The 27,365-nt window shown below is 51.2% G+C and overlaps 3 protein-coding genes across 16 annotated transcripts in view; all 3 read right to left on the reverse strand.

The window, feature by feature from the left end:
• Nucleotides 1-10,979, reverse strand: part of LOC102937449 (zinc finger protein 585B) — a 31,120-nt gene extending 20,141 nt beyond the window's left edge. For 5 of the 10 annotated variants that reach the window (XR_006291690.1, XM_043549184.1, XM_043549189.1 and 2 more), the window contains exon 1: nt 877-1,148. The gene's annotated coding sequence lies outside the window, so the exon portion shown is untranslated. Of the gene's footprint in view, nt 1-876; nt 1,660-10,907 lie in introns of those variants that run through there. The other 5 variants (XM_037899055.2, XM_043549186.1, XM_043549187.1 and 2 more) reach the window with 4 other exon arrangements.
• The window catches only part of LOC119566362 (zinc finger and SCAN domain-containing protein 2), a 558,782-nt gene that overhangs the window by 122,058 nt on the left and 409,359 nt on the right, over nt 1-27,365 (reverse strand). The window lies entirely within an intron of this gene.
• ITPA (inosine triphosphatase) lies at nt 17,352-26,920 on the reverse strand. 4 transcript variants are annotated; one of them, XM_037899132.2, is made up of 8 exons: nt 26,345-26,920; nt 25,687-25,744; nt 25,487-25,587; nt 23,055-23,128; nt 21,057-21,088; nt 19,866-19,981; nt 18,778-18,854; nt 17,352-17,872 (listed from the first exon to the last, which is right to left on the reverse strand). In XM_037899132.2, exons 1-8 carry the CDS (start codon nt 26,549-26,551, stop codon nt 17,749-17,751), a joined length of 789 nt encoding a protein of 262 aa, XP_037755060.1. In that variant the 5' UTR covers nt 26,552-26,920; the 3' UTR covers nt 17,352-17,748. The 4 variants fall into 4 exon arrangements, with proteins under 4 accessions (XP_037755060.1, XP_037755061.1, XP_043405176.1 ...); XM_037899133.2 differs by having other exon boundaries at nt 25,523-25,587; nt 26,345-26,585; XM_043549241.1 differs by having other exon boundaries at nt 25,523-25,587; nt 26,288-26,585.

The raw sequence follows: 27,365 nt of genomic DNA on the forward strand, positions 1-27,365 counted from the left end.
CATTTTGCTTAAAAATGCCTTTACGTTGAAGGTTCAAAGTTATTACCAGTTACAGAAACTACAAACCTTAAAATACACAAAAGAAAAAGAGAAACAAAGCATTTGTAAGAAGATTTTAAAAATAGCAATAACTCTCAAACAAAATTGTTAAATGCTCTGATTTTTCAAATAAGAACATTAGCAGATGACTTTGCATGCTTAGCCCAATCAAACAAGCTAAAACACACTTGGACAACAATTGCTAGTTTGCCAGAATTTTCAGCTACTGAATACATACCTTAACCTTAACCAATTTTGGTCCAGTGATTTCTGATCCCACACTCCTCTAGTTTACCAGACACAATCGTAACACAATCCTAGAGTTATAGGATTTACAGATCTTATTTGATTAGATGCTTTCAAAATCACAGTTAAACCTTTCAGAGGTTAACACACCTAAGAACTTACAACTCACTACTTTTTTAGCTAAAACAAACTTAAAACTGTGGCTGGATGGAAAAACTTCCCCCATTGATTTCTGATTCCACATTCCTCTTGTTTACCAGGCATGATCTTGACACAGACTTTTGAGTTAGATTAGTAAGCCTGTTTGTTGGGAGTAACCCAATCTGTCTGTCTCCCTTTTGAACCATTTCCCATTGGCATTTGTTATAGGTGACTGGAACATTTTATAAAATTTTAGCAGTTTTCCCACAGTCCTGTACTGCCCCAGTTATTACAACAGGTGGACCTGTAATGTAGTATTTATTACCACAGTGCCTCAGAGGTTTACTCATGGACCACAACTCCATTCTGCTAGGCACAGCAGTGTGAAATGCAAATCTGAATGTAAATATCACTAGGCAGAATGGCGACTAAAAGGAAATTAGTACGTACAGTTTTCTTTGTCTAGCCATGGACTCCAGTGGTTCCTCTTGCCATTGCTGAGTCCCTGAGTTGATTGGGTTTCTTCCTGGTGCTTTCTAGAGACTGGAGAACAGAAAGATTCTAATAGGGTAAAATACTTCTGTTAACTCAGGAAACACCTTTCAAATACAGTCGGTTTTCAACCAATTGCACCAAAGAAATTATTTCTTCAGAGGCTTTCACGGGGAACTCTGAGCTTAAAGCAAACTCTATTGCTCTGTGTCTGCAGCTGCAGGGAAGAACTTCCCACTTCACTCACATCAGAGTCCTGAGCTCCTCCTCCTTTTTCAGCAAAAAATGATTATCAAAGGAGGAGAGTTCTTTATAGCTCTTTCCATTTTCAACCAGTCAGACTGAAGAAATTATTCTGCGGAGTCCTCACCAGGAAGCTTTAACCTTAAAGCAAACTCTACCACTCTGGGTCTGCTTGTTACAACAGGAACATGCTGGAGTAAGGAACTTCCCCTTTTTTTTCCCCCACTCAATGTCCTGAGTTACTTCTCCTTTTTCAGTAATAAGCAATAAGATATGGATATTCCAGCTTTCCCTTTTCAAAGTATATAGTTGGCTAGTGTAGAAGGGACTGACAGTGAGAGTCAGAGACAATCCTTTTTTTGTTCATGTGGATTAAAGATTTGCCTTATTAGCTACTGCTTTGTAACTTTGTCATTTCTACAGTGTTATATTTTCTATTTTTACATGCCTTATCACTTTCTTAAAGTGTCCAGTTTGAGGTGCCAGACTTTAAGACAAATTGGAGAGGAGAGCAAAGAAAAAAAAATCCTCATAAAATAGGCTTTCTGAAAGAATAAAAAAATCTGAAATGTTTGGTCTTGAGAAAGGGAGACTGAGGGGGGACCTGATAACAATCTTCAAATATGTGAAGGACTCCTTTAAAGAGGATGCTGATCAATTGTTCTCCTTGACCACTGAAAGCAGGAGAAGAAACAATTGGCTTAATCTGCAACAAGGGAGATTTAAGTTTGATATTAAGAAAAATTTTCTAACTATAAGGATAGTTAAGGCCCAGAACAGGTTACCTACACAAGTTGTGGAATCCCCATCATAGGAGGTTTATAAGAACAGGCTGCAAAACACCGGTCTGGGATAGTCTAGGTTTACCTGGTCCTGCCTCAGCATGGGAGATGGACTAAATAACCTCGAGGTCCTTTCCAGCACTACATTTCTATGAGTGAATGATCTGAGAACTAAGCGGCCATCTCCAAGCTAGGCTCAGAAGCCTTTTGACTCATTGGCTCAAACATAACTCCATTACTTCTATTGGCCAAGCTGATTGCACACACATCCCTCCATTCCCTTCCCCAAGCTTCCTTTGTGCCACCATCCCATCTCACTCTATTTCAGGGACTCCCTACAAACCCTCCCCAACCCTTCCCCCATATCAGGGGCCCAGTGTGCCACCTCACTTCCCCCTCAGCGACATGCCAGGGGATCTGTGTGCCTCCATACCAGGGTCCCCCATTGTCCCAGGCTCTGTGTGCCTTCCATGCCTTACAATTCTGCCCCACCATTCTTTCTTTTCCTTTGCCGTTAAAGGTCTGGTTGGCGGTGCAGCAGGAGCCCGAGGCTAAGGGAGGCTCCCTACCTGCCCTGGCTCTGCGCTACTCCCAGAAGCGGACATCAGGTCCCTGCAGCCCCTAGACGCATGGGCAGCCAGGGAGGCTCCATACGCTGCCCCCGCCCTGAGTACCGGCTCCGCAGCTCCCACTGGCCAGGAAGAGCAACCAATGGGAGCTGTGGAGGGCAGCACCTGTGGGTGCGAAGGCAGAGTGCACTGCGCAGAGCCGCCTGACCACCCATGCACCTAGGGCCTGCAGGGACCTGGCAGCCACTTCCTCAGAGCCACGATAAGCGTCACTGGTACCCCCCCCACACACCTGCACCCCAATCCCCTGGCCCAGCCCGGAGCCCCCTCCTACACCCAAACCCCTCATTCCCAGCCAGAGCCCCCAACCCCCTCATCCCCTCTCCCACCCCCAGCCGGAGCCCTCATTTTCCCCACACCCCAGCCCGAAGTTCCCTCCTGCACCCCAAACCCCTCATCCCCAGCCCAACTCCAGAGCCTGACAGAGATTTCTTGCCCTGCAGGTGTAGCCTGTGAACTTTGAACAGATAAACTTTGCACAGATAAACGACCCAACGAAAACCCCAAGTATTTGGGGAGCTGAAAATAGAGTTTAAGGGGAAATTCTGACCACAGGTACATGAGTCAACCACAGAAATGTCCTGTCAACGAACTGATGTAGATAACAGGTACATGAGATACATGTAAGGCCAGCTTGCTTGCTTGCCTATATATCTTCTTATGGGTTTGGTTATTTGTTTTACTATAATAGGTTTATATTAGAGAATATTTTGGTTGTAACACAAGGGACCTGCAGGCCACATCCTGTACGTTGACCTAAGGCAAAGTTAGCATACATATGTTTGGGACCTTTCACCTAGATAGATGGTGATGAGCTAAAGCATAAGGTCCACGTATGGCTGCGACCTTTCATATAGAGGATGGCTTAAAGCATGTTGACATACAGGCTTTCCTAAGTTCATACCATTTTAAACTCAACAGGTACACAACTTGGAAAGAACTGAAATAACCAGTTAGAACAGAAATAAATGTGATACCTAACCACAAAAGGGCTATGGTAACAAATTGACATATGTGATAATAATTTGAGATCATTGATATACTAACCTATAAGAAAAAAAGACTCCAACATTAGTAAGGCGAGGAAATACAAATAAGGAAAAGGGGGAAAATCCCCTACTGAATATTCATCAAACATAGCGGCATCAGCACAACGTATTATAAAAGTGGCACCCAGCCTAAGGGCAGTAGGAGAGAGAGATGTAGTCCTTGGGCCACTGGTGATGAGGGGGAAGGTGATGGCGATGATGAAGATGATGGCTAACATTTCAGGTTGTTCTACAGGAGATGGTGTGAGTAAATGGACGTGCAGATGTATATTCTGTAGTGTATCTATCTTACTAAGTTGGGATGCTTGTGACTGTGCTAAATGTATTAATAAACTATATTTGTAAATATAAGAGTTCTTATAGTGTGAGTGTTGCAACTGTGCACATCAGGGCTATTGTAAGTAAAAACCTGAATGGAGGTGTAGTTTTTTCTTTATTGAACTCTGTATTGTAGAGAATTGCATAGAATTTCTATAATAAACAAATATTTAATGTACATGAAACACTGAACATGAAATTTAATGCACATGAAACACCAACTAGGCAGAAAATCAACCATTGTTCCTTATATATTGTTCCCCCCATTGTCATTGTTACTAGGCATGTAAATAGCGTGTAAAAAAAGTAACCGTGTAACCTATTAAAATTCTAACGGTTAAATGTTTAACCAGGGAACTAGGGGTGCACGGGGTGCTGCAGCACCTCCATGTTTTATGTGGGGCTCCGCTGCTGCCCCAGGGCTCTGCTGCCACCCACGCCCAGCATCCCAGTGCACCTGGGGTCCCAGCTGCTAGCCCCCTGGGCGCACGGGGCAGCAGCTGGGACCCTGGGGCGCACGGGGCAGCAGCGGAGATTAATCGTTAACGGAAACCGATAAGCATCAAGCTTATTGGTTAACCAGTTAAACTTTTACATCCCTAACTGTTACACATATTGATCCAGTTTTCAAAACAAAATTTGTACTTCTCTACTTTGGCACAAACACATAAGCACAGCGCCCCTTGATATTATTCCAGAGACATTTTCTCAGGCCTTTTCCTCACTGCTAAAACCAAGTGCCTTGGCCTCGGTGTGTTTTTACCTCAGAATAGCTCCCGCACCTTAAGTTACCCTGAAATTAAAAAAATAAATAAATCACTTTTAACAGTGAAGAAAAGGCCTAAGCACTAAATTCACAACGGGACTTAGGTGTTGTGACGCTGAGCATTGCATTGCCTATCTTTTTGGTGCCTAAAAAGTCACAGGAACACCTCTATGATTCACAAAGCTTGAGTAAGAGACTTATGCTCCCTATACAATGAACAGGGAGAGAGAGGCACCACAGAGTGGGATCCATAAAAGCCAGGATGCTAGATGGGGAGCCACCTAAACTTGCTGATGGGAGACACTCACCAGAGGGGTGTGTACTAAGCCCCACTCCTCAGACACTGTTCATCCCCAAGTCCCCACTGCAAGTAGGTACCTAGTGATCCATGAACGGGAACCCTTCTCCTGGAGCCAGGTAGCCTAGAAGCCCAATCTGTTTCTTGTGAGAATGAGCTGGGTAGGTGCCTAACTGCACGCAAAACAGCCAGAGGAGGAGGTAATGCCCACCTTGTAACTTTTAACCCAGGGGTTAAAGCACTGACATGAGATCTGGGAGACCCCTGTTCAAATATCTTCTCCCTTTCTGCTGGGTCTTCCACATCCCAAGAGACACAACATCACAATGTTTTAAGTGAGCTGCAAATATTTTTGTTGCCACCTATTGACTTGTAACCTCACACCTTTGCAAATATCGCAATCTGGTCTCATTAATATTAGTATCATAATATATGAAAGGTGTAAGAGGCAAAGCTATGTTTGTAAGTTATATTTTCCTGAGAACACATAGTAAAAGAAAAGGTTTATATCATGTGTGGTTAGCAAGCAGGGAGAGGTGAGATCAAGGGGAATCTTTACAGTCAGAGCACCAAAAATATGGATCAACTGGTTAATTCTAATTGGACAAGAGAGCCACCACTTCATATGCATTGCTCATAGAGTGGATCACTGTACAGCTAGGCCAAAACCTTCAGTGTGCACAGCAGGATCTACCAGTGTAAGTGCGGGGGCGGAGGGGGATGATCCTGCTGTTGTAGAAGCCAGGAAAGTTCCCTACACTACCCTGGTGGAATCAGACAGCAAAAGGATCCAAGTCCCCGCTCCCATTCCCTTTACATGGAGACCTGCCTGACCTCAAGGACTCCCCTTCCACTCTTCTGTGCAGACTCATTGTAACCCCGACAAGGCTGGACCCAGGATTCCTGGGGGAGCTTAACCCGCAGTCTTGTTGTGCTCCCTTAGGACAGGCACTGGGGTGTCCCCACTCTGAGGTTCTCTCTCCACACCAGCTACTTCCCTGACCAACTGATCACTACATTAAGTTCAAACCAAATACAATTTATTAAACAGCAACTGTGAGAAAAATAAGGGAAAAAATAGAAAAGGTTAAAGGAACAAAGGACCCCACCATATGAGCATGGGGAACACCATAAACAGCCATAAACGTTCACAGTCTGTTTCTCACACATCCCAGGCCTCCTTCTCAGGCCTTTGCTGCACTGTGGTGATACCACAGGTCAGATACCTGCTCCGGTGGTGGCCACACGCCCTCAGGCTATAGGTGGCAAGACCCTTCTCCCCGTATTGGCCCTCCCATAGGGTTCACGTTAGGGTTGCCAACTTTATAATTGCACAAAACTGAACACCCTTGCCCCACCCCATGCCCTTTCTCTGAGGCCCCACCCCCCTCCCTCCGTCGCTCGCTCTCCCCCACCGTCACTCACTTTCACTGGGCTGGGGCACGGGTTTGGGATGCGGGAGGGGGTGAGGGCTCCAACTGGGGGTGCAGGCTCCAGGATGGGGCCAGAAATCAGGGGCTCAGGGTGCAGGAGGGGCTCCAGCACAGGAGGGGGTGCGGGCTCTGGGAGGTGGCTCAGGGCTGGGGCAGGGGTGCAGGCTCCAGGAGGGAGTTTGGATGCGGACTCAGGGCTGGAGCAGGGGTTGGGGTGTGGGAGGGGGTGTGGGCTGTAAGAGGGAATCAGGGTGCAGGAGGGGGTTCCGACTTGGGGCAGGGGGTTCGGGGTGTGGTCTCTGGCCAAATGGCATTTAGCTCAGGCGGCTCCCAGTTGGCCATACAGAGGGCTAAGGCAGGCTCCCAGGAAGCAGCTGCCATATCTGGACCCTAGGCAGACTGGCGGAGGTGCAGCCAAGCAGCTCCGCGTGGTGCGCGCTGCCCGTGCCTGCAGGCACCGCCCTGCAGCTCCCAGCCAATGGGACCTGCAGAGGCGGCACTCGGGACAGGGGTAGCTCGCCCCGATCACACTTGCGCCTAAGGGCTGCAGGGACATGCCAGCCGCTACCGAGAACTGCGCAGAGCTAGGGCAGGCAGGGAGCCTGCCTTAGCCCTGCTGCACCGCTGACTGGACTTTTAACGGTCCGGTCAGCAGTGCTGAATGGAGCCGCCAGGGCCCCTTTTTGACCGGCCGATCTGATCGAAAACCGGACGCCTGGCAACCCTAGTTCCCGTGCCCTCTCCAGTCTGGCAACGTCTCCCTGCACTGGGCCCTCTGCCCGGATTCCCCCCTCACTCTCCCCAGCTGCTCACCTCATTTGGCTGTGGTGTTACTTGTGGTACAGCCAGCATCTGCTATCCTGACTCTGGCCCCACAGCTCCCTGCTGTAGCTCAGCCCTGGCTCACCATGGGCACAACTGGTCTGTGCTGCTTCAGACCCCTAGCTCTGGCTCCTCTGCCTCCAGTTCAACTTGGCTCCTCTGGCTTAGTGCTGCTGCACTGCCTCCAGCCCAGCTCAGGCTGCTGCTCTCCTTAGCTCTGCCCTGATCTGGCACAGGCAGCTCCAGCTCACATAGAGGACGAGCCCCCGAGTTCCTGACTCCCTCACTGGCTTGCCTGCCCTGTCAATCGGACTGACCTGGAGCACTGCCCTCTCCCCATTGGCCCTGGGGACTGTCAGTCTCAGGATCCTGAGTTCTCGTCAGCCCCCCCTCCCCTTTTTTATATTGGGAGAGGGCCAACCAAAAAACCTACTAATTTTCAGTAAGATGCCAAAAGCCCCATTATACATGACATGATGAGGCCCTCATTCTCCTGCTCATGAAAGATGTCCTGACCAATGCAGGGCAGAGAGAAGGAAAGAGATCACCTCAAAATTTAACCTTTAACCTTATATTTCAATTTATTGAAATTTTCTTGGGTCAAAATTGATACCTGTGAAATATTGAAAATGCTTTTCTACAGGGGACAACAATCAGAAGAGCTAAATGAGTGCTCCACTGCTTCTCCCCTTCTCTTTGGGCTTAGAAAATCAAATGTGGATGGCACCTGGACTATACAAAACTTTAAAAATGTTGAAAACAAGTAAAAGCCCTGATGATTAATAGTTTTTAGGGGAAACACTCCTACAATCTTCTATGATGGCCCTGTCAGTGCAAAACTAAGGCCAATTCTGAAAGAGAGCATTCACAGAGAGGTGTAAGGCATTGTAACTTATGTTCACTAATGTCACACCTTTAGTGTCACACCATGTAGACTAGCCTTTAATAACTTAAAGGGAAGGAAATAAGTGAAATTAAGGGAGGAAAAGTCTCTATTAATGCTTTAGTTTAAAATGTTTTAACTGTTTTTTCCTGATACCCACATAACTGGGGGGCTGCAGGCATTCAGACGCAAATACATCTGATGGCAAAGGAGCAGTGTTAGCATATAATCAGTATCAGGGTTGTCAAGTTCTGAATAATAATGGTTCATTTAACATCTGTGTCCTAGGTGCTAAGAAAAGGGATGTTTTTAATCACAGGGTAACAAACATGCATTACCTATCCCACTGTAAAAACACAAAAAGAAAAGGAGTACTTGTGGCACCTTAGAGACTAACCAATTTATTTGAGCATAAGCTTTCATGAGCTATAGCTCACTTCATCGGATGCATCCGATGAAGTGAGCTGTAGCTCACGAAAGCTTATGCTCAAATAAATTGGTTAGCCTCTAAGGTGCCACAAATACTCCTTTTCTTTTTGCGAATACAGACTAACACGGCTGCTACTCTGAAACCTGTAAAAACACAGTGGACCCAAAGCACTTTTAGTTTCACCAAAAGACAAGCTAGGTGATATCACCACCATGTCCCCACCCAACCAATGCAAAGAAGTAACAGTATATTCATTGTTTAAAAAAATCCTTGACTTTGGCAGTAAAGAACAATAAACTTGTCAGAATGAAGAACATCACTGAAATGTGCCATAACAAAATATACATAAAAGACAATGAAATTAAAATATGTAATTAGAAGAATAAACAGTTCGGTACAAAAATTAATATCTATGTATGGAACAAATGAAGTAATAGAAGAGGAAAGTGTAAACTTCAATATTTGCAGGATGGGAAATTACTTAGAGAAATAAGGATTTTTAATAAGTTTGCAGTTACAAACAGGGGGAGGAAAACATATTACCAGAAGTCCAAAATGGTGTTGAATGTTGTAGGAATGTACAACTCTTTTCAGCATATGGAATCTTTGGGGGTAAATATAGCAAAAGCATGAAGCTAGTATGCCCTAAAGGCTCAGAAACAAAAAGGCAAATTAAAAGAACCCAAAATGTATGTATGTATTTAACTTCATGACTTTTGGGTGTATAACTCATGATTTTTGAATGCTTGTGGTTGTCAGTCTATCTTGGGGCTGTATACCTATATTTAGTAAAAAAAAAAAATGACAGTAGAAATTTGCCTTTGAGAAGGATTTACATAAGATAATTTTTAGATATATAGGGCCAGGTATTTTAGATGACTAGTGGGATGTTCAAAAGCATCTAGGTGCTTTCAACCTTTAAAAAACTGGCCTTTAATAAATCTTTGGGAACCAAATTGTACACTCCAGTGGTGAGGTGAAATAGCATTAGGGTTCTGGATAAAGAGACAAAGTAACAGTTGACAAAGGCAGTCCCCACTGGCAGATCAAAGGAAAGTGAAGAAGTTTGGACAGCAACCCAGAAAATCAGTCCACCTTGAAGTCCTCTGTTCCCACAGCATTAAACTTGTATATAAATAAAAAGATTAAAAACAAAAACGTAGAACGAAAATCTAACACAGCAAGACAAACAGGAAGCACTATACTAGAAACTCCCTGAGATATGACTGCTGAAGCTATGAGCACCTATTAATATGACCAGTGATTATTTCCTATTAAAATATAAATAGCACAAGGGCATCCAGCGGCAAAATGTTAAGGAAGGTAAATGAGGGGATGCTCAGAGCCAGCAAATATTGGATAAATGGGCGAAAGGCGGGAAAGGCCGCGTGCGGCGGGGGACTGGGGCAGGGCAAGTCAGAGCAGCAGGGAGGTGGCACTTGGGGCGGGCTCGGAGGCTCTGTGCAGACACAGGAACCGAATCCGGATTGTTTTAAACACGGAAACCAGGGCGCAGCAGTCGCGCCTCGGGAGGGGGGTGGCTGTTGCATGGGGGCAGGTCTCCTTTAGCAGCTGGGGACAACCTGCCCCGGCCAAGCGCGGGGGGCGCTTCTCGGGGAGCGGGTGCTGAGCTGCGCCCCCCGGAAAGGGGGGGAGCCCCTCTGCCCCCCACGCCCTGGGACTGCGGCCAGGGCAGATGCTCCCCCTCCCCCGGGGACCTGCTAGTCCCCCCCGCCCTCGCGCGGGGGTCCCCTCGGCCACTGGCAGGGAGCGCCCCGGCCCCCCCAGCCCAGCCGGGCGCGGGGTCACCCCAGGCCGGGCAGCGGCCGCAGCCGGGGTTACTCGAGGCGCGCGGCTCTTAGGCGGAGCAGGACGGAACCGGCCCGGCAGGGCCCTGAGTCTGGCCGCGGCGTGTGACGGGAAACCGGCTGCTGAGGGGAGCGGAGCGCCCGCCTGCCCCTCCCCCCCCCGTAACGGCCACAGCGCCCCGGTAACGGCCGCCGCGCCCGCCTGCCCCTCCCCCGTAACGGCCACAGAGCCCCCGTACGGCGGCCGCGCCCGCCTGCCCCTCCCCCGTAACGGCCGCCGCGCCCCCGTAACGGCCGCCGCGCCCGCCTGCCCCTCCCCCCCGTAACGGCCGCCGCGCCCGCCTCCACCGCTCCCCTCAGTAACCGCCACGGCGCCCGCCTCCCCGCGGCCCGCTCTGGAACGGCTGCGGCGCCCGCCTCCCCTCTGCAGCGGCAACGACCCCATGCAGACAGGGCGCGTGGCATGGGGCGGGGGGGGATGGGAAACCCGCCGCCGCCGCCGCCCCCAGCCCCGCCCCGCGCTCTCACCGGCAGCGCCGCGCGGCCAAGTCCCCGGGAGCCGGGGACCGAGCCTCCCGCCACCCTCCTCGGCTTCCCCCAATCGGCAGCCGAGAGGAGACTGGAATGACAAGCCTGCTAACCAATAGCAGCGTTCTACGGCCCAGGCATCGCCGCCCCGGCCGGGGTGAGGACACGTGCCTCGGACAGCTGGACACGCCGCGCCCCCTATTGGCCGGGGCAGCGAGCCGCGCGGGAAGCTCTCAGCGGCCTGCACTGTCCGTGTCCCCCCAGGCTGGCGGGAGGGGGAGGGCATAGGGCAGTGTCCGGGGGGGGGGGCAGCTGGGGGGAGCAGCCCCTGGGGCAAGGATCCTGAGTGGGGGGGGGCTGGGATCAGCGAAGGGGGGCTTGGGGGCGCTCAAAGCAGCGGGGAGCCCCGTCACCTCTCCTGGGGAAGAGACCAGGGACAGACCCTTCTGGTCCAGAGCCCCCACGGCCCCTCGCACCAGGACCGGGCTGGGGCTGTGCCCTGCTGCCTATTCTGCCAGCCGGTGCTGAGCCGGCGGGGGATGAAGGCTGTGCTGCGGGCCACGGGCTCTAGCGCCCGCCTCCCCCCTGTCCCCCCCCATAACGGCCACAGCGACCACCTCCCTCTTCCCGCATCTAACGGCCACGGCAAGAACTTCCCCTGTCCCCCTCTGTAACAGCCACAGCACCCCCTTCCCACAACCAATGGCTGTGCCACCCTACCAAGAGGGTGGGGGGGTCACCTGCTGCCCCCTGTGTGGCACCGAGGTCTGCTGGCCACACATGGCCTGTACTCCAGCACAGCACAGGCTTCAGAACGGGCTCGCAAGCCAAGTACGCGCCCAAAGTCCACGCCGGACTTTACGCCTGACAGAAGTCTGCGCCACTGCGCGGGCGCAGAATTCATGTGGCCCGCAGTTTTCTGTGCCTCCCTGTGCAGAAAAACGCAAAAAAAAATCTGCCAGGGGACACGCGTCTCTTCCCCGGCAGCGTGTCTGTTCCAGCGTTCCTGGAGCAGCCTCAGAAACGGGAGGGGGGCTGGGCGTGCGTGCCTGCGTGGTTGATCACCGTGGGGAGGCAGGCCGGGGCTGGATGTACGTGGGCTACTGCAGCTCACTGGCATAGAAAGGTAGGGCTTTTTATTATGCACAAGGTCGGCTAGAGGCAGAAATGTAGCAGCCTGCCACTTAGTTAATTGGTCTCATATTCTGAGGCACAAATGTAGCAGCCTGACTGTGCCGTAACAGTTAAAGTTGCTGTTGATAGTTAATTGATCTCATTCTCTGAGGCAGAAATGTAGCAGCCTGTCTATGTAGTAACATTGTTAATGTTCCTATTGTTAGTTAACTGTTCCCATTCTTAGTCAAGTCCCCCAGAAGCTTTAAAACTGTGAAAGTTTTAAGGCCCCTACGTTACCAGTGATGTAAAGGAGCCCATAGGCGGCAAGTTTTATGGGCCTGTGGTGCCCGTGCTCCACCAATATTCAGGAACATGGGCCCAGCTCCACCAATGTTTGGGCTCATATTTTACGTACATTTTGATGTGAACAATATCTCTGTTCATAATTGTCCACTGAGCATCAACTTGAAAGGCACGCTTAACCTTATTTTCATAGGCGCGGGAACTAGGGATGTGGACACATTTTACACAGGGTCCCAGCTGCCGCCCGGAGACCCACTGCCAGACCTGCGCCCAGGGCTTGGCTGCCAGCTGGGGCTCCACTCCCGCCCCACACTCGGGGTCCCAGCTGTGGCCACAGCCTCATCCCCCTTTCTCCTGTCTGGGTCCCCCCTCCCAGAGACATGGCCCTGCTCCCGGCCCCAGCTGTGGAGGTGGGGTGGACAGGAGTAAGGCTATATATCGGCTTACAAGGAAGGTGTGGGGGACTGTAGTGGGGCAGCTGCCCCACTCCAAGGTAAAAGGAATTAAGACCAACTGAGGGAGGCTGGAGAGGTAGGTGGCCCCAGGTGTGGCTGTAGTGGGACCGGCTAGCTGCCTGGGAGCGAGGTACCTGAAGCAGAGCAGGGCTGGGGAAAGGCAAGAGGAGCTGGGGAGCTCCAGCCTGGCAACTCCCCAGGCTGAAGGCCTTGTTGAAGGCCTACAAAAGTACTGGGGCTACAGAGGGGCAGCCTGGGAATTGGCAGAGGCAGCTGGTCCTAATCCCCCTTGCCAATGATGAGTGGCCATTACAGACTACAGTCTGCCCCAGTGAGAGGGGGCTAGATGATGACTGGCAGTAGCCACTGAGGCAAGGCAGGCACAGAGCGCTGGGGATCCCCCTGGGAAGGAAGACCCAGAGTGGGGGTACTGCTAGGGCAGAACACCGAGGTAAAGGGGCACTGGGGTCTGGTAGGGACACGGGGCCTGATCAGGCGAGCCACTGGCCAGCAGAGGGCGCTCCGAGGCAAAAAAGGAGCTAATTCCCAGACAACCAACAGGAGGCGCCGCGCCGGTGAATCAGTGCCCTGCTACAGGGACAGGTCTTGGACCCATTCTGGCCACCACCAAAAATTATACAAACCTGGAGCCCATGAAGGAGCCTTATTATAAATGGCTGCTTGCCTATATATCTTTTCTTATAAGTTTCTTATTTTTTTATGGGTGTGATTATTTGTTATATTATTATAGATTTATATTAGAGTATATTTTGGCTCTAACACAAGGGACCTGCAGGCCACATCCTGTTTGTTGACCTAAGGCAAAGTTAGCATACATATGTTTGGGACTTTTCACCTGGATAGATGGTGATGAGCTAAAGCATAAGGTCCAGGTATGGCTGCGACCTTTAACATACAGGATGCGTTGAAGTAGGTTGGCATAGGGGCTTTCCTAAATTCATTCCCTTTTAAAATTAACAGGTTAAAATTAACTGGTACACCACAACTTAGAACTTGGAAAGAACTGAAATAACCAGTTAGGACAGAAATAACAAATGTGATCCCTAATCACAAAAGGGCCATGGTAACGAATTGACATATATGATAATAAGCTGTGATCACTGATATACTGACCAATAGGAAAAAGACACTCCAACATTAGTAAGGCGAGGAAATACAAATAAGAAAAAGGGGGAAAATCCCCTACTGAATATGCATCAAACATAGCGGTGTCAGCACAACGTATTATAAAAGCGGAATCCCAGCCTAGGGGCAGTAGGAGCGAGAGATGTAGTCCTTGGGAGGTGACAGAGTGATGGCCACTGGTGATGAGGAGGACAGTGATGGTGATGAGGAAGGTGATGACTAACGCTGCAGGTTGTTCTACAGGAGATGGTGAGAGTATATGGAAGTGCAGAGGTACATTCTGTAGTATCTCTATCTTACTGAGCTGGAGTGTTTGTGACTATGTTAAATGTATTAATAAACTATATTTGTAAATATAAAAGAGTTCCTATAGTGTGAGTGTTGCAACTGTGCACATCGGGGTTCCCAACTATATAATAAATACTGGGCCTGATCTTGGGGCAAGAACCCGTCAACCCTCAAAGTGATAACTGGGGATTCTTAAGTAATCAATATAATTAATACACAATCTAAAGATGAGGAAACAAATAGTAGTTACAAGCGCTATTAAGGCACAGCAGGAGCTAGCCCAGAAGCTGTAGTAGAGAGAGCCTGGAGCACTGGGCCTGGTGCAAGATCTGAGGCCTGAACCCAGCACCCCCTCCTGCATCCCAACCTTCTGCCCCATCCCTGACCCCCCTCCCACATGCAAATTCCCTCCTGCACCCCACACCCCCTCCTGCACCCCAACCCCCTGCCCCAGCTTCGAACCCCCTCCCATTCTCTGAACCCCTCAACCCCAGCCCAGATCCCCCTCCTACACCCCAAGCCCATCATCCCCGGCTCTACCCCAGAGCCTGCACCCCCTGCCAGAGCCCTCATCCCCGCCTGCACCCCAACCCCCTGCCCCAGCCCAGTGAAATGAATGAGTGAGTAAGTGAGTGAGGGTGGGGGAGAGCAAGTGACAGAGGGAGAGGGGATGGAGAGAGTGGGGACGGGGCCTCGCAGAAGGGGTGGGGCAGGGCAAGGGTGTCTGGTTTTGTGCGATTAGAAAGCTGACAACCCTAGAACCCCTGTGAACACATCTCTGAGTTTTTTGTTAACCAAGGACAGACAATCATGAGAGGGCTTCAGCAAAGGGAGAAGGGAGTGATGTGTTAAAGGGACATTCCTTTATTACACGTTCCCATTGCATGGTGGGAAACTGAGACAAATGACAGTGGCCAGCACGCTGTGGGGATTAGATTTTGCTTATGGGCACATGCTCTTGAATGTGCTAGTGGTGTTTTCCCAAACTACCGTTTGGTTCCCTTTCCCTTTTATTAAAAATTCTCTTTTGTTGGACACAAACTCAGTGCTTGTGAGAGCGGAAGTATTGCCTCTTAGAGCAGTGGTTCTCAACTGTGGTCCACCATTTATTCAGGGAAAGCCCCTGGCAGGCCGGGCCAGTTTGTTTACCTGCCGCGTCCCCAGGTTCAGCCAACTGCAGCTCCCACTGGCCACGGTTCGCCGCTCCAGGCCAATGGGGGCTGCAGGAAGGGCGGCCACCACATCCCTCGGCCCACGCCCCACATTGGCCTGGAGCAGCGATCGGCCGAACCTGCAGACGTGGCAGATAAACAAACCAGCCCAGCATGCCAGGGGCTTTCCCTGAACAAACGGTGGACCACAGTTGAGAACCTCTGTCTTAGAGGCACCCACGGGTGGTGTTAAATTTTCCCAGATTACTGGATGAGGGTTTAAGCCAGTTCTATTTTGTATTGTTAAGAGGAACCCCTAGATACTGAACCTAGCCCTGTTGCTGCTGGCTCCCCCTGGCAGAAGGGTTGCATTGGGCTCCCTCATCATAAAAGGGCAGGAATCTCTGTTGGGTATATTGTATGGGGCTCCCTTTATGTAATGAGGACACACAGATTGTCCTTCGTGTGAGGAAAAAAAAGATACGGCTAGTTTCCCACTGGAACGCATCAAGGGAGGCTAGGCCAGGCTGGGGAAGACGTTTAAAGAAATGGAGGCTCAGGTGATCTTCAGTGAGATTCTACCTGTCCCAAGAGCAGGAGAGAAGATCATGATCATCAACAGATGGCTCAGGCAATGATGCTATAAGGAGGTCTTTGGGATATTCGACCACTGGGAGGAATTCACGGGCAGAGGTCTGTTCTCCTGGGATGGACTCCACCTGAATAGGGAGGGAAATAGACTTCTGGGATGGAGGTTGGCACAACTGATTCAAATAGCTTTAAACTAGGAATTCTGGGGAGACCGTTGGGAGATGCTCACGGAATCTCCACGCCCGAGTCTAATACTAGTGGGAGGAAAATCAAGTAAAAGAGGATACAGCAATGGAGAAAGGAACAACAAAGGGGAAGAGAATGGACATCAAGAGGAAAGGTAGTGCCAATACCAATGATACTAACAGTCAGGTAGATGATACTGGCAGTAGAATGATTGTTCCTAATCAGGTGAAGAATCTGGGCAAAGCCAAGCAGAAACCACAAAGATGTCTGTACACCAATGCAAGAGCCTGGGTGACAAAACAGATGAATTAGAACTACTGACGCAGGAAGGGAAACCAGGTATTACAGGGATAACAGAAACATGGTGGACTAGTCATGAGTGGAGTACAGCTATTGAAGGGCATGTGCCATAGGTCCTGACTCTCTGGAGCACCCATGGGGAAACAATGGTGGGTACTCAGCACCTACTGGCAGCCCCGCTGATCAGTTCCTCCCCCTCGCCCCAGTGCCTCCTGCCCACCACGATCAGCTGTTCAGCAGCGGGCAGGAGGTGCTCGGAGGAGGGGCAGAACATGGCAGGAATAGGCTGACCGGGGACAGGAAGAGGCAGAGTAGGGGTGGGATCAGCTCTGGAGCGGAGCGTGGGTCAACCACCCCGTGGAAAATGACAAAGTCAGCGCCTGTGGTATGTGCTGTTCAGGAAAGACAGAAATAAAGGCAAAGGTGGTGGAGGTGCAGGGGGGAGGCGCAAGGGCACAGCAGGCTCAGAGGAGGGGGTGGGAAGGGGTGGTGATGGGAAGTACACAGCAAACTAGCGCTGTAAATTTAATCTGGATGTGGTAGTGACCTTTGCATCACACTTTCATGTCATTAGACAAGCTGTCAGATACTTTTCACAGGCATTTTAGCCATCAGGATTACAATACACAAAGGGGAAATGATCGTCATTTTTCCCACTGATCTTGTGCAACGACCAACTGACTGATCTTCCCATCACCACCCAAAAAAATCCTGTTGATAGGGCAACAGCATAGGGGAGAACAGAAGAGGCAGGGTGAGCTGCACAAACACCACCGGCCTGGGACAAGCTGTGGGATAACGCGAACACCAGACTCTGTATCCAGTGCACTTCAGCCCCTAAAAATCACTGTAGACCCACTGGCTTCTTCAGGCTCCTCAGAAGCAACAAAAGGAAGCAGAAAACCATCCCGGTTTTAAAGTGGGCAGCTTTATTCTACATAGACAGTACAGACAACCACAAATGGACCCCACATCTCATGTACAACTCTCTGTAAAAGTCTGGTGTCCCCAAGGGCGCATCTTCATTGCAATCAGAGACTCGTGGCTGGCCTGGGTCAGCTGACTTGGGGTCATGGGGTTCGGGCTGCAGGGCTAAAAATGGCACTGGAAATGTTCAGACTAGGCTGGAGCCCAGGCTCCGAAAACCAGCGAAAGCCAGGCTCCAGCCCGAGCCCAGGCAACTACACTGCAAGTTTTAGTCCCACACCCCAAGCCCCGCGAGCCTGAGTCAATCAAGCCGGGCTCCGAGGCTCGGTGCCATGGGGTATTTATTGCAGTGTGGACGTAGCCCAAGACACCGGAAGCCTAACTGGGAGTGGAGGTGGCTTCTGCTGGGTTGTTCTGCTGACTGAAGTAGCCGGAGAGCTCTTTGAGTGCTCTGTAGCGATGAGAGATGGAGTTCTTCACTGCCTTGGGCAGCTCGGCATACCTGGGGAGGAGGAGAAAACAGGAATGGCCAAAATCCCAACCAAGAGTCTAAACCATGGTTTGCTTGGTAACTGCGTGCTCCTGAGTTCCAGCGGCCTGTTGAGAAGCTGAGACCGCTCCCTTCACTGGCTAGTGTAATGCCAGGCCTTAGAGATGCCGCTGGTGACAGACCAGATACGTGCATTCTGTAGCTGTTACTCTCCTTTGCAGAAGTGGTTCCCTTGGCCTGCTTTGTACGTGCAGATTAGGGCGCCCTCTGTTGACTCTGGGCTTTACTTCGGCACCAACCTTTTGTCACATAATTTCTACTTGGGAGTCAAGCAGGCTCTCTTGCCAGGCTTAACTCACTGAGCCCTTTGTCATCTTATTCAGAGGGCAAGGAATTGAGTGCAGCTCAGTTCCCAAAGGAGAGTCAGACCCTGGGCCTGGGTCTCCATTGTCCTGGACTTGTGCAGTCATTTGCCCTAGTGCAAGGCCACCTCTGTCCATTTATTTAACAACACTACTCTAGGCAGGCTGATGCAGCTCACTTAAAGTCAGAGTCAATAAAAACCATATCTGACTCCTACAACAGTCCACTAACTAGCAGCAGCTACTAGAAACAAGAGCAGAACCGTCCCTGCATCTCTCCAAAGTCTGTGAGGAGTCCTAGGGTGGGAAACAGTTCATTAGAAACACGCTGCATACTCAGGTCTTCTGCCCTACAGGCTTGAGACAGTCTGAGCTGTGAGGTTCCGAGCCACGTCCCCCATGGTCAAAGCTGTCCAGATGTAAAATTCTGCTTTAAGCCCATCTCAACTTCTCTCTGGCAGAGTTCACTGTAAGTGCGTTCCACTTGATGCATTAACAGAACCTTTGGTTTCTTGATTTTCTTAAGTAAAGAATTAAAGGCAAAGAGTCACTTACGTCTGGTCATAACCGTCAGGCTGAAAGCAAGGATCCCAGCCAAAGTCTCTGGGGCCTCTGGGTTCAACAATGCGACCCTGCCAATTCGAGGAGGAAGAAGAAATAAGAGGTTTCTTTCTCAGCACTGCTCTGCCACATTTACATTCCAGATCATTACACGTGGAAAAATGAACCTCTTACATTTTAGACCTCTGCTTTGTGAAACCACCAAAAGCTACAAGATTGTTTAGCATTCCCGCAAAACAAGGCCAAGGTAAACAACTAGGACTTCTTGGTTTAGTGCTCCATCTTCTTACGTCCATGCCGTAGGCAGAGAGACCTCCTGCACTGCTCTCCACCTTCCCCTGGCAGGCCTGCTCAACATACACACCCCAGGGCGTTGAGGCTTCAGGACTCCGCCCCCAGTAAGAATTCCTGACTGTTTAAAGGATAAACTAGCAAACAGACATAGGAGCAGGAGAGAGCAACTGCAACAAGATTTAAGGCTGGCTGGAGAAAACTCTGGGCATGGATGGTGGGAGAAGGCCGGTCACTTCTGTGCTTCTCAGTACCAGCAAGATGTAGCCATATTAGAGGGAGTTCGGAGAAGAGCAACCACATATCCAAATGAAAACGATAGGGTCTGGAACGACGGACATCTGAGGAAAGGGTTAACTATGTGCAGCTGAGTGATGGGGCTTGGAGCACCACTACCAGCTCATTGAAACGGTGCAGCCACACATTCTGCTCCTAGCATTAAAGGGCTTGGACGGCTGAAGAGCCACCAGGCTCAGGAGTGGAGACAAGAGAACTTGGAGGATCACTCAGAACCTTCAACCAACGTTTTCAAACTCAGGTGCCCCTCGGCACCACGATGAGTAGCCCGATCTCCAGACGTGCTGAGTATCCACATCTCCCACTGAAGTCTTTGGGAGTTGCAGCGGCTCAGCAACCCTGGAAAAATCAGGCCATTTATGTAGGTAACTAAATATGGATGTAGGTGGCCAAGATGAGCCCCATGCGAATTAGTGCTGTTAACGGACTCACGTTACAAGCCCCCTCACTCCCATCTGCAGAGGCTTCTTTTGCACAGTGATCTGAATACCTACACAAGTTTGGCCTTTGAACAGCTTCACCGGGTCCTCCGGGTTTCCAGTGCTGAATGCAAAGGTGCAAAGAGCATAAGCAGACTTGTCTTCAAACCCCGCTAACAGCTTGTACAGACCTAAGCAACAAAAGAAGGATTCCATCATCTCCACGTTTCATTCGGCACACAGCACAACTGACAAGAGGCAATCTGCGACGAGCGAGGGGAGGGGGAACCCCAAACAGATAACATTTTGTGCCCCCGTGGCAGGCCTCCCACAGACTGCATCCACACTCACAAGGGTGAGGGAGTATTACCGGGATTAGGTAGGGAATGGGGTGTCTCACGGGTATTTCAGGAGACTGGTGATCAGGATTCCTGGACTCTATTCATGTGTTTTCCACAGAATCCTTGCAAGGGGGCTTAATGAATGTTTTTGAAGTGTTTTGCAACGCCTAGATAAGATGCTACATAACTGCCTAGGATAATGGTTTTATTCATCTGATACTAAAGGTTACATCTCCTGTCACTTGGGGTCAGTCTGTTTCCCATTGTCCATACTTGTGACAGCATTATGCAGCAGAGAGGGAGCTCCCAGAGTGTAGTCAGAAGAGCAGGCAAAGAAGGGGAGTTTGGTGGTACTGGAGGGACACGAGGTGGGTGACAGGAAGATCAGATCAGTAAAAAGGAGATCAGGAAGGCACATACAGGGGATGGATGGATTTTGGATAGGTTGGAAAAGAAGTGACAGGATTCAGTAATAGTCTAGATGTGAGGAGGGGAAAGGAAAGAGGGGTGACACCAAGGTTGTACTACTGTGTTGCCATGCTGAACTGATAACTACAGAGCAATTAGGAAGAGCAGTCATCAGTACCAAGACAGATATGACTCTGAAGAGAATGGGAGAGGTAGATTTGGGAATCATCGGCACAGAGATGGCTGCTGAAGCCATCAGAGCAGATGATCTTACTCACTGATAAGGTGGAGATGGAGCAAAGGGAGGAGCTAAGGGCAGAACATGATGGGACACATGGAGACCGTGAGGAATGGGGAGAAGTGAGCGGTCCCAGAGATGGCAAAGCAACCAGTCAAGTGCAGAGCCATGAAAGCCCAGAGAGGAAAGGGATTCATTTCACATTATTGCTAGGTTGCACAGGAGCATGTGATTCTGAACAGCAAATCCCATTCAGAGCAGTAATTCGAAGGGAAATACCTTCTGGTTTTAACTTCTCTAGAAACCATTTTCTGAAACGTAAGAAGAGAACACAAGTGTCAGGAGCAGGGTTATTTTCTGCCATTGTCAGCAACAATGGAAATATGTCCAGCGCAACATTCTAGGTCGGATTTCTCTCTGCACAGGTTTCCTAGCACTATGAATCCCTGTTGAACTTGCGCTGTTTAGTAAACCTTACTCCGGGCTATATATTAACAAACATTATGAAATGCAGACTTAGACCCCAAGCCAGCAAGTTACAGACCCCCGTGGGTCATACTAAATCAATGGGTCTCCTCCCTGGGCTAGGGGTCAACTTGCATGGAGTTCATTGCAGGGTTGGGGCCTATTTCTTAAAGAACTGAGTCTGTGGTTCTTTAGCCCAAGATTCTACTCCAGTACTTTTGCTATTCAGATTACGTGCCAGTCTGTTGTGCCGTACCACCTAGCACGTATGCTCAATACTTTAGCGAGGAAGCATAGTCTAATGGTTAAAGCAGAGGACCCAAGACACCTGGATTCTTCTCCTGAGTTGCTGTACAATTTGGGGGGAAATCACTTAAGGTCTCCATGCGGTAGCAATCCCCCCTGTAAAATGGGAAGAATACCTACCTCGCATAGGTGAGTTTGTAAAATACTTGGGAGCTCTTTAAATAAAGAGAACTATAAAAGCGCTAAGTATTCCAGAGGCCAAATGTTCAGAAGCATAATTCCCACAAATGAGCAGTGAGATGGTAAAAAAAATCCTTCATTTTAAGATTTTTTTTCCTCCTCTCAGAATCATTAAGCCAATTAACTCACATCTGGGGAGTGATCATTTGCCCAATTTTGTTGTAAGAAATAAAGATGAGTTACAGAAGTACACAATCACATTCCGCCTTCCATGTTTTCTGCCCTAGTAACCTGAACAAGCAGAGCAAATTGTGGAGAAATTGCAAAACTAAAAAGCAGTGCCAAGAGCTATAGTAGGACTTTGCTAGAGGAGTTATGAGTAAGGCTGCGGTTCGGTCATGGATTCCGTAACTTTCTGGGAACTCCAGGACTTCCACAGCTGCAGCAGCTGGTGGGGCTGGCCCCAGGGCTGCCTGAGCAGCCGGCCCCAGGGCAGCCGGAAGGGCAGTCAATGTGGCTGGCCACTGGAGCAGCAGCGGTTCTGGGGGCTGTCCCAGAGCAGTGGTCCCGGGGGGCCTCAGAGCAGCGGGTGGGGTCAGCAGTCAGCCCCAACTGCCAGAGCAGGGGTCAGCCATTGGCCCCCGGGGCTCCCCTGAAGCAGCAGTCCCTCGGGCCCCTCCAGAGCAGCTAAGATTTAGTCAGGGTATTTATAATAAAAGTCAGGGACAGGTCACGGCCCGTGAATTTTTGTTTACTGCCTGTGACCTGTCCATGACTTTCACTAAAAATACCCGTGACTAAACCTTAGCCTTAGTTATGAGCGATTAAATTTAGAAATCTTGTTACCAGTTGAACTACAGCAGCCTCCAGGGTCCCATTATACAATAAAATAAATCCAGCGATTTGAGTTAACAAAACTCTGAAGCTCTGTCTCTACTGAAGTGGCAGAATGGACAAAATTCCTCCCCTGATGACTTCAGGGTAGTTACACAAAGGATGAGTTTGGTCCAATCACTTTAAACCATCATTTCAGTTTAAGAGCCCAACCCTGCAAATGACGCCCGTGCTGAGTTTGGAGTGCATGGATCAGCCTCCAGGGATTCCTCTGCAGGGCCAGTAGCTGGGAGTAAATCAGGCTCACTGAGCTGTTCAATCCATCCCATGCACTACGCATGAAGTGCAAAGCAGGGACCAGGAGAGTACAAATCCCTTCCCCATTGCCCCGCTCTTCAGGATGAAGCTGCAGGAGCTCGAACAGCAAACAACAGAAAAGAGAGTTCTGCTAATGGGATTTGGAGAGCCCCCAGGACTCACATCTCAAAAACCCACAGCCCCAGTCAAACCGCAGTACAGGAAAGAACTACAAGCGTATTCACTCCTACTTACATATATGGTCCTGGGAGGCCCCCCAAGGCATTGAAACACAAACAAGTATCTTCTACTATAACAGGTCCCTGAATCTGCAGAGGGAAGTCAAAAAAAACAGAAATATTAGATCTAGGGGGAAGGCACCCTCTCCTAAACTGCCTTTTAGGTTACAATCCATTATGGTTCCACATGATGTTAGAGGCTTCATAAAAACACAGCATCCATTAAAGCTCCTTAAATCGGAGGCTAAGAGAACACGCGATGAACCCTGTGCTCCACACCTGCAGTTAAAAGGGGCACTACCACGCCAGAGAGAATAAGCTTTCCTTTAGAAATCTGAGGAGAACTAATCTAAAGCATTCATATGGGTATCGCGCTCATTGGGGGGCCAGTGCTGGAGGAACCTAACATGCGGGGGGCTGCATTTGCACAGTCCTGGCTTTCATTGGAGCCCGAGGCCTAACTGGCTTTTTGAGTCTGAAAGAAATCTGCACCTGCGCTCTTTGGATGACAACCTGCCACTGGCTGGTGGAGAACTACCTCTTTGCCACCCAAATGATAAGAGGGGAACAAAGGCACTGACCCCGTACCTGCAATAGGGGCGCCGGAACCACGGGTCCATGCAGCCATAGCCCCATCACTTTTAAAAGAGGGAGGGCAACATCCTCCCACTTTTTACTGGCCGTAGGACGTGTGGAAAGGAGCGAGCAGGGGCTGGGTTCTTAGTGGAAAGAGGTGGGGCAAGGGTGGGGCCTTGGGGAAAAGGCGGGGCAAGGGCAGGGCCTCAATGAAGAGGTGGGGCAAGGCCTCAGGGGTGGGGCACAGGATGAAGGGACAGTGCAAGGGTGGGGCCTAGGAGAAATGGGTGGTGCCAGTGGCCCCCCCATACACACACATTTTTAAGGAGCTTTTCCGCTCCTGTCCGCAATAGGTACAGCAACTCCTGACTTAACGTCATCCCAGTTAACATTGTTTCATTGTAACGTTGCTGATCAATTAGAAAACATGCTCGTTTAAAGTTGTGCAATGTTCCCTTATAACGTTGTTTGGCAGCCACCTGCTTTGTCCACTGCTTGCAGGAAGAGCAGCCCGTTGCAGTTAGCTGGTGGGGGCTTGGACCTTGGGTGGACCAGCAGCCCCCGGCATCAGCTCCCTGCTAGCCTAAGTTCCCTGTGCAACAGCCACCCTATACCGGGCAGTTCAGCTGTCCCTCCCCCCACTGCCTTGTGCTGCTCCTGCCCTCTGCCTTGGAGCTACTCCTGGGAGCCTCCTGCTTCCTGTGGGGGGGACGGGGCGAGAGGGGTGCTAATGTCAGGGTGTCCCCCTCCCCCTACTCCTGCCCCCCATCTCCACAGAGCAGTGGGGGGACACACGACAGGGATCAGGAAGGAGGGAGCTTGCTGGCAGCAGCTGCTGTCTCAATTTGCTGATCTACTTAAAACAGGCAAAAAGAAAAGGAGTACTTGTGGCACCTTAGAGACTAACCAATTTAAAGTACTCCTTTTCTTTTTGCGAATACAGACTAACATGGCTGCTACTCTGAAACCTGTCATTAAACAGGCAGTATACTTTAAGTATCCTGACCCCACTCTAAGGGGCAATGCGCCTCTCTCTCTCAAACTGTGTCTCTGTCTGCCATTCTGTCTCCCCTCCCTCCATTCATGCTGCCTTGTAGAGTGTGAGGCTGCATTAACAACAACGTGTTAACCCTTGAGGGCTCAGTGGAGTGCTTGTTCATCATTTAGCAGGAAGGCATCACCTCGGAAATAGCCCACCCTCTTCCACCCTCTGACTTCACCACCTCAACCAAGCTTCACAATCATCATTGCTATGTACAGTATTATAAACTGTTTGTTTAAAACTTATACTGTGTATATATTTCCCTGGAACCTAACCCGCCCTATTTACATTCATTCTTATGGGGAAATTGGATTCACTTAACATTGTTTCGCTTAAAGTAGCATTTTTCAGGAACATACCTACAACGTTGAGCGAGGAATTACTGTACCTAGTAACAGTGGCAGCCTCTGCTCTAGGGATGTGAGAGGCCAGAGCTCTGTGGATGGACACTCTACCCTTCACCATGTCCCTGCTCTACCGGATTGGAAGACGAGAATACTAATCATCTAGAACAGAGCCAGTTGTAGGAATGTTCTGCCAAAGAAACTGAGCAGACCTCACTCTCAGTCCTAGAGATCAGTGGGATCAGGCCAGGGAAGGGCCTTTGCCGCGGAAGACCCCGTTTATGACCCTTTCTCCTATGGGCTTCCATTGGAATGTCTCTGTAGCTATATTCAAATATTCTACATCCTTTTTGTTGGCACCAGTCAGTCCATGGCCATTTAATTCCCCACCAACCCTGTGCCAAACGGGTGGGTTGTCATGCGGTGGGTAACAGCTGGGCCATTTAGCCTAAACTCTTCATTAATCTGTATTCATCTTTGACTTACACCTGTGGAAGTGGGAAAAGCAGAAAAGGACATGACCTGATTTGCTGCTTCCCGACATTTCTGAATGGAGATCTCGTCTGGCTCCCCTTGGTATTCTGGCACTGCAACAACAACAGGAGGGATTATTGCGGGGGGAGGGTTGGCCAATGGCTGCTGAAATGTTACTGTTTAACGAGTGAGAAACAAAGTCACGGGCTTACAGTCAATTTTTTTTGCGACTAGTCTGTAGGGAAACGCATCCCCGAGGATCTGAAGGACCTGTTGGGAACAAGACAGCGGCTGTTCAGTAAGTTCTGCGGGTGGAGGACAGCACTTAACCCAGTGTGTGAGATACTGGGGGGCAGTTTGGTCCCATCCCTCCCAGCCACAGGGGCTCTCGCCACCCGCCTCAGACCCAGGCGCTATAGGGGGTGGCAGGAAGTTGGCAGCAGGGCGGGCGCTGGGCAGCGCCGGATGGGAGCAGCGTTTGGCCAGGACCAGGGATGGCGAGGGGGGATTCGCTCTAAGGCTCCCACCAGGCTCTGGTTCAGGGGAGCGGGCCCGCCCCCCCGACGGGGCTCGTCCGGGGACAGGTTCAGCGTCGGGAGCGTCCCCAGGGCAGCGACAGTCCCGGCGGTTGCGGTCGCGGGAGGCCGAGCCACAGCCCGCCCGGCCGTTAACTCTGGAGCCTAACGATGGCTGCACGCGGAGCGGCCGGGCAGTGACAGCAGGGGGCGGGGCTAGCTGCGGGGGCCGGAGGAAGCACCGCACGCGGGAGGCGGCCCCGCCCCTCCTCCGGGAGTTGGCGGACACCGTGCTCACTCCGGTACGGTGGCCCCCTCCGTCCAATCCGCGCAGCTCCCTGCCCCCCCCACCCACCTCCTCTAGCTTCTTGGCGTTGCCGGTCACGAACACCACGCTCCTCCCGGCGGCGGCCGCCATAACAGAGCCACAGCGCCTGCGCGCTGACCTGCCCATCACAGTCTCAGCGCCCGGCACCCAGGGCAACGCCCCCAGCCCCGCCCCGCGGGACCGGCCAATGAGAGGAGAGACCGCCGTGGGGACCGAAAGGAGCCGGGTACGCATTTCCGCTTACGAAGGCGAGGGATGCTCGGGGACAAAACACTTCCGGTCTCCCAAGCCGCGACTCGCTGGAGCAGACCGGAAGCGCCTGTCTGCCCCACCCCACCCCGAGCTCTACGGCCCTGGAGGCCGGAAGTGCGGGGTCGGGTTGCTCCGGTAACCGATGCCTCGCCAGAGGGGGCGGGGGGCTGCGGAGACCCCGCAGGGCGATGCCGTTGCCCGGGTGTAACGGGGCCTCCCGCGCACGGCCGCGGCTCTGCTGTCCCTGCCGGGGGCTCCCCGGCCAGCCCCGCCCCCAGGAACAGACCCTCTGCCGCCATCGGGGCCGGGGGGTCGCCAGGGGTTTCACCGCCCCGCTGCCCTGCTTCGGGTTACCAACCTTCTATTGGCCCAAACCCAACACCCTCGCCCCGCCCCCTCCCCGAGGCCCCGCCCCCCGCTCACTACGTTCCCCCGCCCTCGGTGGCTCGTTCTTCGCCACCCTCGCGCACGTTCCCCGGGCTGGGGCAGGGTTTTGGGGTGCGGGAGGGGGTGAGAGGTTCAGGGTGTGGGAGGGGGCTCTGGGCTGGGGCAGGGGGTTGAAGTGCAGGGGGGTGAGGGCTCTGGGGTGCAGGAGGGGGTATGGGCTCTGGGCTGGGGGTGCAGGCTCTGGGGTGGGGCCAGGGATGAGGGGTTTGGGGTGCAGGAGGGGGCTTGGGTTTGGGGGGGCTCAGGGCTAAGGTAGGAGATTGGGGCCCAGGCTTACCTTGGGCGGCTCCCGGTCAGCGGTGCAGCAGGGCTAAGGCAGGCTCCCTGCCTGCCCTGGCACTGCGCTGTG

This window comes from Chelonia mydas, chromosome 6 (genome assembly GCF_015237465.2).
Source record: "Chelonia mydas isolate rCheMyd1 chromosome 6, rCheMyd1.pri.v2, whole genome shotgun sequence".
NCBI classification, from domain to species: domain Eukaryota; kingdom Metazoa; phylum Chordata; order Testudines; family Cheloniidae; genus Chelonia; species Chelonia mydas.

Coding starts and splice junctions, on each gene's coding strand:
- ITPA (XM_043549240.1), bottom strand. CDS start 26,551: ATGCGTACCCGGCTCCTTTCGGTCCCCACGGCGGTCTCTCCTCTCATT. Junction 23,129..25,486: donor CTTTTCCCACTTCCACAGGT/GTAAGTCAAAGA, acceptor TTCCCTCTGCAG/ATTCAGGGACCTGTTATAGT. Junction 18,855..19,865: donor TGTTCAAAGGCCAAACTTGT/GTAGGTATTCAG, acceptor TCGAATTGGCAG/GGTCGCATTGTTGAACCCAG.